This window comes from Ceratosolen solmsi, unplaced genomic scaffold (genome assembly GCF_000503995.2).
Source record: "Ceratosolen solmsi marchali unplaced genomic scaffold, CerSol_1.0 scaffold33, whole genome shotgun sequence".
In the NCBI taxonomy this organism is placed as follows: Eukaryota; Metazoa; Arthropoda; class Insecta; order Hymenoptera; family Agaonidae; genus Ceratosolen; species Ceratosolen solmsi.
Genome location: NW_011948438.1, coordinates 642,895 through 656,638, shown reverse-complemented (window position 1 = coordinate 656,638; position 13,744 = coordinate 642,895). Strand labels below are relative to the sequence as shown.

Sequence of the window (13,744 nt, the reverse complement as noted above, 5' to 3'; positions counted from 1 at the left end):
AGACAATGATGTTCAACTATTATCATAGTCACAATAAATTGTATAGCTATATTTTAAATATTACATAATGTTTAATTTAATTTTTGTGTAAAAAAAATAATGAGCGCGAAAATTATGTAAAATGTAATTTAAGAAGAATTTTAATCGAAAATTTTAGTCGAAAATTTGAAAGCAATTATCATTAATTTAAAATAAAGTTTTTTTTTTTTATATATATTGACATGATTATTGTTATAATAGATGTTTCTTCTAGAAGAATGGAAAATTCTTTAATAGATTGAAAAATTTCATAGAAATGGCAAATTAAAATGCAGTTGAGCTTATGTTTGGCTTTCGCTCTTAAATTATATTTTTACAGCGTGTAAATATAATGTAAATGAATGCTTTAGTATTGACATTACATACTATTTTAAGACTGTAAATAGTAATTTGAAAATAATAATAAATATAAATAAAGCAGTTGATACATTTTGCGTCATCATAATAAAAAACGCTATTGACTTGAGACGACAATGTCCATGTAAGAAATTATATTGTTAAAGGAAAAATTCTTGTAAAATTTTGTTAATATAAATATACAATATTAAAGAGTCTAAATGTAGCTTCAGGGTATTTATAATAACCAATTTCATAGATTCATAATTGTAAGATGAACTTACACCTGCGAATTTGTATACAGTTAGTGTTGATATTTCATAAAAATCGATCATTGTCACATATTCCGTTGAAGATGTTTGTGGGAAGTTCAATTATTAGATTATAAACAACAGCGTTTACGTAAAAAAAAAAAATATTATTTTCCTGTATATTCATAATTGAACATTTATCTTTGACGAGAATTTCTTTAAAGTATTAAAAAAATTACATAGTAAAGTAAAATATCTAACAAAAAAAATAAAAGAAAAAAAAAAAAAAAATAAAAAAAAAAAAAAAAAAAAAAAAAAAAAAAAAAAAAAAAAAAAAAAACAATATTTAATTATAATTGGAACATTACATAATCACAAATTTTAAAATAAATTTATCTTGCTATTCCATGATCAAACTTATAATAAGAATTTAAACTTAATTTAAATGAAATTTCAATAAGGTGTATAAATATCGTTGTTAAGATACATAATCTTTTATTCTATCTGTACATAATTAAAATAATTTCTAATAATTGTTCGACCCGATCTTCTAAAATTAATTTCAATAAGTAATATGACAAATAATTTCCTCATTTTCCCGTTTGTAATTAACAAAATTTCTTACTTCTTGAAAAATTTTTTTTTTTTTTTTTTTTTTGTCCCCCTTTTTTTTTTTTTTTTTTTTTTTTTTTTTTTTTTTTTTTTTTGGAATCTGTAACATAATAAATACTTGATGTAAACTATTTATAATAATAATACATATTGTTGCTAATAAGATTGTTCGTATTATTATTATTAAGTAATAAATATGAAATAATAAATAATTTATTATTATGATGGAGAAAATGATTCCAAAAATACAGAAATTCGAAACTTTGATGAATAAAGTATTAAATAAGTAAAATGTAATGCTAATTAAATAGAAAAAAAAGTTATAAATATTCACTGAGTGACGACATTCAAGTTGCGCATAGATTGAGCAAGCGCTATTTATTTTTAACAAAAGTAAATCGAAAAATGTCACTTTTGTTATTACGATTTCACGAAATATTAATATAGAGTAATAAAAATATTGCTCACCTTGTATCGAAGACGTTAATTTTCTTCAATTTATTACTGTTTTTAATGTAACAACTATAAAAGATTAATTCATTCATTTTCTTGAACGTCCCTTTGGGAAAAGTGAAAAACGCAACACAACGAGTATTACCGTCTCTAGTCTGATAACGATTAGTCTATCGAGCATTGATTTTGTATAGAAAAATATAAATCGCGTTTGAAACAGTAGTTAGTTAGATTGTAAGATATTTGCGTGTAAAAGAAATAAAATGACACTTAACGATACCTACATTTTTTACTAAAATGATGGAAAATATCAACTTTGCGTTATAAAAATTAATTGAATAATAAGGCAGAGTCGTGTCGTGGAAATTCAATAACGCATAAGTGAGAGAATAGGGAATTATTAAGCTTCGAAACATCATGGGTGCAGCAAATTTTGATAAACCAATAAAAATCAATATTACGAATGAAAAAGCAGGAAGACCGAATCTGAGTTTGTAAGAAGCTTTTAAAATCCATACATAATGAGTGTTTTATTATCGGATTGAATTATAATGATCCCAACAAATATAAATGGTTTTTCATTACTATATTATAGATGTTAATTAATAATATATTTACAAATAATTAATCAAATCTTGTATATTCATTTATTCCTCTCATTAATGTATTATATTTTATGTCTTATCAAATAAATTACAAAATATCGTTTTATTTAAATATTATGAATGTAGTGCAAAAACTAGCATAGTCTTTTGCAATTTTAAATTTAAATATTATTATATTTTTATACATTATATACATAATTCTAATTACAATGTTGACAATATATACACTATATTTATCTTTTAAGTTGTACATTAATTCAATAGAATGATTAAATAATAATGCCATTTTCACAGATAAACATTAGACGTTAATTTTACAGATTCATTTTTAGAATGTCTTATTCCTAAAATGCCATTAATAATTCTGACATTAAGAATTTAACAGTACGGTAGGCATAATGTTAAAACATTTATCATAAATTCAATTACCAGATTGAATAGAAAAAATAAATTCTGTATTGTTAATTAAGCATCTTAACAAGGCGAATAATGATAATAACAATTAAATATCAAACAATGACCAAACGATACGTGTAATATTTACAATACAATTATTATAAGATTATTCGAAATACTCGCACACATATGATAATAATAATTATATTGTGAATGTTTTAACGTAATATAAGTTATGGTATATATTTTGACAAATAGATTAAATGATTAAATTTTGATTTTTACATTGTGCAACATTGACTTATTTTTATAGCATATGGTTGACATAAGATTATTATTTCAAAAACTGTAACATGTCTGTAAAAGACTGTAAAATTCACTCGGTTACTCTCTCTCTCTCTTTTGTATTATATATATATATATATATATATATATATATAATATTTCGAATTAAGTTGAAATAAAACGAAAATTCAAAGAAACAAATTTTAAAATAAAAATTTTCACAGAATTTATTTTAATTTTTTTTTTTTTCTTCAGGTTATTGATATAATTTTATCTGTTAACGTATCGATATAATTTTTTTTTTACCTTTAAGTACTTTAATATTCTTATTCTAATATATCTGGTGTACGTAGATATGTTAACAAGTATTATTTGACATTACCGATCTGATATGAAAATTTTAATATACAACGTGTCTTTGAAAACGTCTCGTGCTAGACATAATTTCCTCCTACCCACTTTATTAACAATCATAAATCTTTTGGAAAAATTTTTTAATAATTGGGCTCTTACGTGCAATATCGTGTAATTAAAAAAATAAATAAATAAACAAAATAAATAAATAAATAATTGAAATATTTAAATAAAGCTTACGAATCAAAAATCTATGTGCTATGCTCTACCACTAAATAACTAATACTGTACTAAACAAAAATGACAATATAATACCAATCGTAATACGTAATGAATGAAATTTATAACTCAATTGGCTGTCACTCGATGTTTAATATAATATATAATCCGACTAAAATTCCGATTCAGCCGATGCGTGTAAAAGAATTGTAAGCGCTCGGTCTATTTCCCTCCGCAATCAAGTGGATTACCATTTAATATGACGACAGGTGTGGTTGAAGTTGCCGAGGTTGGTACGTAAGAGGAGCTCCGATGATAGGCCATTACAAGCTCCTTTGTATTCTTTTGGGGCTTTATGAGAACAATGTAGACCTTGGGAAAGAAGAGACAAGCCAGCTGGGCGAAGGCGCTCAATGATAGCGAAAGCGCAAGGGTGACAACGCGAATGGCATTACTCGTGGAAGCCAAGTAAAGGGGCACAAAGGCCATCCAAAGAATCAAGGTCGTATAGTTGGTGAAAGCTATGTGACGGGTCTCGTTGAAACCTTCTGGGCACTTTCGTGTCTTCACCGCGTACACCGTGCAAATGACTGTTAACGTAAAATCACATTGGCAATTAATATAGATTTTGTTGTTAGGCGCAGCGTCTCGCTCCTGCGCCAGTACCTTCAAAATTAAATAACACAAATGTCTTTAGATTGAATGAAACTATCCATAGGCTTATTGTCAAACAATTTTGGATGTGAAAATAACATTCATTGAAACGTGATTGTATTTTTATAATTCATTATTATCATAAATAATTGTCCATAAATTTACTTCCCTATTAAGGTGTATCGACGTGTTATGATTATTAATTTTTCTTACGTATATGAATAAATGACGGTGCTTCGATCGATTACTTTATAAAGCGATGCTTAATATTTCAGCAAATTGGTGCTTCGTAGTAAAAAAAAATCTTGAACGCGCTCATCGATTATATAATAAATTTAATAAAGAAAATTATGCGCAACTACCCGAGCATATTCGATATTTGTGCAGATTCATATTATACGTTATATTCATTGTCAATTAATTTTTTCATGACATATTGTATTTGGTCAAATACTTACCAATCAAAATGAATGGATAGATGAGACCAATAATGTACGATCGATCGTTAAATCCTTGGCAAATTCTAAGTCGTGTATCTCTCGTTGGAAAAATGTAAGTCGCGGCTGGTGGCGCCTTCAGCAACCACGCGCCATTTATTATAACTTCAACGAGCGTTAGAATCCCCGTTATTATCAACTGAGAGCCGGGACTCGTATACCTATTTACACACACACACACACAGAGAGAGACACACACAATCATTGTATTTGGGCTTTTCAGCAATTTTCCAACAACGCAATAGCGTTGCGTCCAAGCGCAAAAGAATTAACAAATAAAGGCATTTTTCGTTAATTTTTATACAAAACGATAATACTATTATCGTTATTGTTATTGTTATTGTTGTTGTTGTTGTTATTATTGTATGTGAATATAAATCCAAATAAATGTTAGAAGACACATTGAAAATTTATATTTCATAACATTTTAAGTTGGAAAAGAACATTAATTTACAAGAGAGATTAAAAATGCCCGATAAAGTGCTTATTTTCTAATGAAACACAAAAAATAATTCTCACGTTAATTATTAATTATCTTTATATGCTATGCTTTATGAAAATTTATGATTATTAAAGACTTGACATTCGAGCAGAATAACGTAGTATTTGTAACATTTGCATGAAATGTAATTCATAGGGAAATTTATATTTACTGATATTTCTATTTGGATAATACTGCGAGTATAAATTCATATAAAATTGTCATATAATGTATTCAAATGATAATTAAAGCTCTCACACGGCATACGTAACAGCATTTTTGTGCAACATGTTTGTTTAAGCAATTTAATCGATAATAGTTATTTAATAAACTAATATTACAATAGTTCATTATAAAACTTTAATAAATTAATAAATTAAACTGACTACCTTGGCTTATGCGGGCTATTAGTGACTTTGTTGAATATTCGGTGAATTCTGTTAGTTTTGGTAACAAGGGCCGAATAGCACAAAGTGTAACATAGACCAATGCCAAATCTGGTTATGGCGCAAGTTTGAGTATTAGGTTTCGCAATAATGGCAAAGGTCATAAGAAAGGAAATCAATGTGCCAAGAAGTAGTAATGAAGACAATTCTCGTCCCGAAGCTTTTATTATTGGAGTTTTGCTGTACAACCAAAAAATGCACAGTACAAAGATAGTTAGGAGAATTCCTGAAATTTTAAAATAAATATTTGATACAATTGAATAATAATGGATGCCATCTTTTTTTTATCTTTATCTAATTTTATGGAGTGTAGAATTGATCGATACAAGAATAATCAACTTTATATCTTTACTTTATTTATTTATATACATACTCCATTTAAGTATAATATGTATTGTTTAACAATTCGTATATTTTAAATGTATGCAAAAGTACAGCAATTATTTAAATGATTTTCTATTTAATGTACTTGTAATTTATTTTTAATTTACCATTTGTTACAAAAAAAAAAAAAAGACAAAATTTAAATATTTCATTACGACTCAAGGTGAATTATGCAATCATGAAATAATTCTTGATATCCCTTATATAAATAGTTACATGTTGTTGTTTTTTTTTTTTTTTTTTTTTTTTTTTTTCTTTTTATCATGAATTAAAAACACATTAAATTAACTGTAATTTAATTATTGCTTGTAATAATTCAGAGTGTCCGTTGAATGTGTACATTGAAATGTTTATTAAACTGCGAGTAACAATGGGAAAGATTAAAATTGAATTTTTTTTTTTTTTTTTTATTCTATTACTTATGAAATGGCAAAGACTCGTACGTACCGCACGTAGCAACTGCCATTGCAGCGACGGCCCATGGACTTGTGTAATCAATAAACTCCTCGGGTATCGATGAACAAGAGATTTTATCATCGGTTGGCCGCTTGCCCCATTCGCAATCCTCGCATCTATAATCATCTAATTTGTATTGATAGAGACCACAATATCTGCAACGCCAGCAGCAGGGGTCCTGTTTTTCCCGAACCTTGACTTGGCTGATATGACAGGGCGAGTCACACGTCGAGTTTGGAAAAAAATGACGTCCACTTATCTCTTGACTTCGGTACTTAATTAATTGCTGGTCCAGTTGAAGCACGGGGCTGCCGCTTTCGTTTTCTAATGTTTAGTTTTATTGATTTTTTTTTCTTTTTTTTTTTCCATTTATTTAGAGTTCGAGACTTTGTAATAACTAATCTTAGAAAAAGCTTTTTGTATCATTCTCCGCAAGATTTACATAATTTATCATCCGTAAGATTAATTTTTTTTTTTTTTTGATTTGTAATTTATCAGTACTTTATAGTAATTTGATTATTATAAATTATAGATTGTAAATATATAGAAATCGTCCTCGTATATTAACGACAAAATGAGAATTTCGTTTCACAAACGTCCCAATATATGTAATAGAAAGACGCGGATGGCTAAATTATATACTCTTCCCAATCGAAAGTTTAAAACGTATGAAAGAATTTTGTAAAAATAAATACGATGAATTGATTGAAACTTACGCGTGTAATTTCCAACAACTAGCCACCGATATAATCCGTTACTATCTTGCTGATAGTTTAAAATTGAGTATCTCGGTGGACCATCAACGGAGTTCATAAATCTGAATTTGTTACCAGCAACATCTGTAAAGATTTTCTCATGTTGATTCAACTACACCTATTAAGATGTTTTTAATATTAAACATTGTTATTATTGTGAAAAATTAATCATACACTGTCAGTTATCATTGTTAACTGCAAAGTTTTTAAAACTCATAAATAACGGACGTTTATTTACCAAGTACTCTGGCTTTCATTCTACTTATATAGTTATCTTAATGCAATACGAGTCAAGAATATCTCGTAGAATTTTTCATTCAAACATTTACAAGCATTCTTCAATAAATAATAATTGTGAAAATATTATTAATACTCATAATTAGAAGTCCATTGAATCGTTAATAGGGACATTATTGATTTAGTATAAAATTTACCTTTTTTCACTTTCAAAATACATTATTATTATAATGTAAATTATTGGATATTTCATTTCATTAATAATGATAGCGTGTAAATGTATGCATATTTATTTTCATATTATAAAATATTTTCTCGAGAGAATGGAGATAATTTTGTTTAACGGGTTAAAAAATTGATTATGCATGCGTGAAAATAAATAATCTGAAAAAGTTTGTTAAAGCAATCGATTAATCAATATAAATTATTCCCTCCATCAGCCTAATTTATTGGCTGATTTTCTTAATTTATGAGATATTATATTCAATCATTTGAAAAATTTGCATTATTACTGTATTTAAGCAAAAATGTATACGTATCATAAACAATAACATGTGTTATTTGTATATTAAAATATACGTTTTAAAAAATCTATAAGCTTCAATCAAGATTATTACCTTCTTTGACAATTAAATTTATTCAATTAATTAATAAAAGCTTGAAATTCTCTTTAACGTCAAGTAGTACTGATTATCATGTGAATAGTGTAAATGCCATTCTAGGCAAATGTAATTTACTAAACCTTTAAACGATACATTAGCTATGTATTCTATCAAAGATTCCCCATCGATATGTTGCATGCCTTTGCAGATTCCTTTATAAGCTTTGCCGCATCTGTCGATGAACATATCATGAAGAGCGTGTGCAACCGAATATACGGCATCTCGCACGAAATGTATATATTTCTGCTGCTTGTAGCCCGATTCTCGAGTAATTTTATGAATGGCTTCATTGAAGCATCCATCCTCTATGTCAAGTGTCTGAAAAAAAAAAATTATCGTACCTCACCAAGTTAGTTCACATACAATCTCCACTGCTTACAGGCAAAAACATTTCACTTGTACGTACTATCGCTTATATATTTTACGTAAGTATTAATATTAATATGTAGGATAATATTTATTTTCTTCTAATAATATATATTCATAATAATGATAGTTATTGACAGATTTTCAACCTCGTTATGATTATTGTTGACTTTGGTCTTGCAAGCGTTGATATTTGGCCGATGATACTCGGTCCAGAACTCGCGGAACCACGGATTCACAGCCTCGTGGCTGCTATTTAATCCTGTGAAGTAGTTATCGAAGCCGGGCATTTGTCGGGACAGTGGTTGCACAGCCAAGGCGCCTTCTAAAACGACCTCCTCAGTTTTACGCAAACTCGGATCGAGAATGTTGTTACTGTGATTACTGGATGACCAGGCGTCACTGCCGATCCAGACGAATCGCCTCCCAACGCCTAGGCGACGTGCAGCTTCCATCACATGTAGCGTCGCCACTTTCTCGGCAAATAGTACGACCACTTTCGACATCAAAGACAAATTTTTTGCTAGTTTATTTATGTGTATTCTGTTTAATATTATTGTTAATTTTCTTTATATACACTTTATTTATGATATTGAGCGATGGACTAAGAAAAACTAATATATATCATTTTTTGCATACACTTATCGATTAAGTAAATATACGAGCAAAATTGAGCTAAAATAATATCGACAGTTCATTATTCGAAGCTTAGATATAATTTTTATTTAATGTGAAAATATATTGTTACGTCATCTTATATTATAAAATCTGGTATATTCTGATCTTAAGCAGAGAACCAACTCTCGAGTAAAAGCCAAAACATCTTTGAATAGTTTATAATATATAGAAATAATATTATCATTTCTATGACTCCAGATTAATTAGCTTACTTTGTCTAATAAAAAAAAAAATAAAATAAAAAAAAAATATATATATATATATATATATATATCTAAAATTAATTAAGGATGTTAAATACATAGAGTTTACGATAAGCTTATAATTAATTTCTCTTATATTACTTAATATAATGCGTTCCTAATAGCTTCTTTTACAATTATCTACAGACTCTGAGAATTTGATAGACTGTGGTGTATTTTTAATTACAGTATTTACAATACATTGTTTGTAAAAAATTAATTTGCAATACCAGATGTAAATTTCATTAAATACTACGTATAAAGTGACACGTAGTAGTGGAATCCGACTTAAGTCAGGCGACGCTTAAATCTAAATAGTAAATTAAATTAAATTTATCCATTTATATTGTCTTTCAATATGAAAACAATATAAATTCATTAAATATTGTATAAATTAAATTCTGCGCGAACAATGTAACAATATTTTGAACTATTGTCATGAAAGTATGGCTGAGGTATAACGAACGTTCAATTGAAAAAAAAGAAATGAAAGTATGTTACTGTTAATTAAACGAAATGAAACTACCATATTTCAAAAAATGTTGAGCTAATTGGAGGTAAAAAAATTCGAAAAAATAATCATTTAACTACTCTTACTTTATAATATACTTAACATTTAAATACAAAAAATGAAATAATAAATATTACAATAGTTATAACATAGGCTTAGAATGACATATGAGTACGTAATGTTATTCGATAGAAAAATCAGTAATCAATTGATGTATAAACAGAATAAACAATAGAGTGACTAAAATATTATAAACTATGCCCTTGAAGACAAAAATATTATCTACTTACGCTTTTAGTATGAATAAATAATAATTTTTATATTACTAAAGCCACATATTATTTATTAGAAAAGAATCAGCTAACGAACATATAAAAAAGCGCTTCCATGCTAAGATAAGTGCAGTAAAATTAAATAAATAAGCCCAATAAAATATACGATTAATTCAAATAATTCAGCTAACATTAGGCATTGTAAATTTAAAACATGTATGTGATATATAAACAACTCGTGCTCACCACGAACTTCTGTTTTATTCGTAATCGTTCGAATCACATTATCATAATCTTCGGGTAAAAAACGGTCCTTGTCAATGCGCTGGGGAGCGCTAAAGCAAACCGAGTATTTATTAGCGAGGGATACAAGAGTCTCGTATCCGTGTTTACCGTACTCCGTGTCCGAATAAACAATTGATACGTATGTCCACTCGAATTGCCTATATGGGAGATAAAAAGAAAAAAAATGAGTTAATATTGAGTATGAATAATATTAACGTTATATTTAGAGATTTTTTTTTTCTTTTTTTTTTTTTTCTTTCTTTTTTTTTTTTTTTTTTTTCTTTTTTTTTTTTTTCTTTCTTTTTTTTTTCTTTTTTTTTTTTTTATTTTAATGGGACCATGAGTGCGTAGACACAAATGTGTACGAATTGTACTACATTCCTTTACATACAATTCCATTTGTATCAAACGAATATGATGGAGTGCTACGCTAACGCTACATTAACAATTGAATAAGAACATCCGCTATTATGTTACCCATTGTCCCATAGTGTCTCCCGAACTATATCTAATTACCCGGACTGTGTGACGTAATCTGCTATAATATTACTATACAGCCAATGTATCAGTGAAAATTTGTACTATTCTACTATATAAATATAGAATAACATGTTTTACAGTTCATAAGCCAATGTCAATATTCAATTCAGAACATACAAAAATTATCCATAAAGTATCAGTGTATTTTTTTTTATAAATTTATTGTGATAAAATTATTCGTTATGTTATTCAAACTAAAATTTACTATAAATTACAAAATATAATAATAAACCAAACATAAGGAAGGGAGAAGAAAAAATTATGAAAATACAAAGAAAAGTTTAAGTGGTATTAATGCTCAACTCATTATTAATAATTGTTGTACTTCGATGTAATAAAAATTCATTAAACTCGGATATATATAATTTGATATATAATTATTAAATGTAATTTAATTGTTCAAATTTCGATCGATTATGGTCATCTAGTCAGCATCGATCGTTTTCGTTACTGAAGACATTTACAACTTATCATTCTATCCGAGCATACGATAGATATGTAACTAATATACAAAATATAATAATATCCTGAGGAATTTATTTACTTTGTACGTTCCACAATATACGATTAAGAATTGATGAAATACACTTGACTAATATGACAAATACTTCAATCTTACTTTACGCTACTTCTATTTAATTCAATATAACTCTTAGGTCAATCAATTCGATCGACGATTCTTTTTAATAATATTCACCTAAATATTTAATATTAAAACAGTTATATTAAAACAAGTTATAAAATTATTTTTTATTTTACTTTAACGAAGGCAGAAAAGAAAAGAAAATCATTCGATTTTAGAATAAAGGAAAGCATCTTTTTAATAATTTAGATGAACTGTAAAAAAAAAAAAAAAAAAAAAAAAAAAAAAAAAAAAAAAAAAAAAAAAGACAATCGAGACTATATATATATATATATATATATATATATATATACACATACATACATATAATAACAATATGTAGAATAACTAAGAAGTAAAAAATAAAATATTACTTGAGAATCTCGAGCATTGCATGGGCTTGATTAACGTCGCTCGGCACAGTTCTGAAAAAGTGTGAGAACCTTTCCTTACTACTAAGTGAAGGTGATGTAGCCATATATGAAATCTGTGGTACCGAAAACAATCTGAGTATCGATGCGACCTATGAAAACAAAACAAAAATAAAAAAAAGCACTATTTACGCTTTGGAGCTTACGGACACCGCCCCCCGCCCCCCCCCCAACCGCCCCACAACAACAACTCATTTTTCATCATTTTCCCATTATGCAATATTATAGAATTTTTATATACTATATATTAAAATATAAATATTTGTATAAAACAATTTCTGAATAATTGATTAGAGTTTTATGTTATTGAAACAAAATATATATAATTTATAATCTTCCAATTAACTAAAGCAACAATAAAACAAAATAAGAAAACAAAATAAGAAAATGAAGAGACAATTTTAATTTACATTCGAGTGTGAGTTTCAACTGGCTCGACGTCATTTTTTCTTTTGAGGAAATTAGTCACTTAAAATTTAAATACCAGAATAGAAATAAAGAAAAAAGAAAAGAAAAGAAAAAAAGGGAGAAACAACGTACGTAAATACTATTAATAAGTCGGCGGCAGTCATCCGTCTGTCAATCTACCCTTCTATATTTAATCATCGACTGACATAACGAAAAATTGTGTACTTTTCTTCTACGACAAACGAAAGTTAAAGCAGCTTCGATAGATCAATGGATTCGATTCTATTAATAGAACCATTCGATTTCATTAAAATAAAAGTAGCAGTTAAACGTTAATTGAATGATTGATTAAAGTAATGGTTTATACAATCAACCTTAATAAAGTTTGAATTCAACGTAATCTTAAATGTCATAACAAAATTTATAAATTTAATTTCAATTTATACACAATATAGCTTAGCCAATTTATTAAGGCAAAAATGGATTCGAGACAATAATTTATTCGTATAATTACTTTAATTTACATAACTTGAATTTGACAATTTACCTGTAACGTAACAGAACTCGACTGAGCAGCTAAAACTGCTACTACTTTATCAAAATCTCCACCGAGAAATTTTGGTACGCTACCGTCCAAGCATTGAAATTCTACTTTGTGATATTCGTTGACATGAGCTATGAAACCTGTGCGCCATTATTCACAGAGAAATAAATAATTATTCATCGAGAAAAAAGTATGACAAAAATGTGTCTCATAAGACATTCTTAAATGTGCATTTCAAATTTACAAAATTACTACAAAAGCATACAAAATTGTTCATTTTGCCAATAATTTGAAAATTTTTTCTAATTTTCAATCACTTCACAGATACTTTTAAACCTTTAGTAATTATTTAACTTTAAACAGTTTCGACAGTAATTTTAAAGTCTTTGTTTTTTTTTTTTTTTTTTTTTTTTTTTTTTTTTTACATAAATAAATATTAAAATGAATTATTTTAGCAAATCGGTGCATTTTAATAGTCTCTATCTGTCATTACAAAAGGACTATTATCATTAATATGTTAATAAGATACTAGAAATTACATCTTACTTGCACTGCACAAACCTTTTATAAAATGTAATGCTTGCTCGAGGGCATAATGTGGATTGTCGCAAGAATCGAACGCTAGTACGCCGAGATTTATTCCTGGTAGGATATTAGGATTACGATTTATTTCACTAACAGTATATATCATCGCTTCTAATGGCTGAATCCCATCCTCCATCT

At 27.3% G+C, this 13,744-nt stretch overlaps 1 protein-coding gene across 1 annotated transcript in view; it reads right to left on the bottom strand.

The window, feature by feature from the left end:
* Positions 1–3,702: 3,702 nt before the first annotated feature.
* Positions 3,703–13,744, bottom strand: part of LOC105365390 (metabotropic glutamate receptor 3) — a 10,802-nt gene continuing 760 nt past the window's right edge. Inside the window, exons 2-12 of the mRNA XM_011503533.1 lie at positions 13,583–13,742; positions 13,025–13,161; positions 12,013–12,161; positions 10,438–10,634; positions 8,659–8,984; positions 8,203–8,440; positions 7,185–7,307; positions 6,460–6,792; positions 5,572–5,854; positions 4,663–4,862; positions 3,703–4,140 (exon numbers count right to left, since the gene is read on the bottom strand). Coding sequence (XP_011501835.1) covers positions 3,773–4,140; positions 4,663–4,862; positions 5,572–5,854; positions 6,460–6,792; positions 7,185–7,307; positions 8,203–8,440; positions 8,659–8,984; positions 10,438–10,634; positions 12,013–12,161; positions 13,025–13,161; positions 13,583–13,742 — 2,514 coding nt within the window. The 3' untranslated portion in view covers positions 3,703–3,772. The remainder of the gene's footprint in view (positions 4,141–4,662; positions 4,863–5,571; positions 5,855–6,459; positions 6,793–7,184; positions 7,308–8,202; positions 8,441–8,658; positions 8,985–10,437; positions 10,635–12,012; positions 12,162–13,024; positions 13,162–13,582; positions 13,743–13,744) is intronic.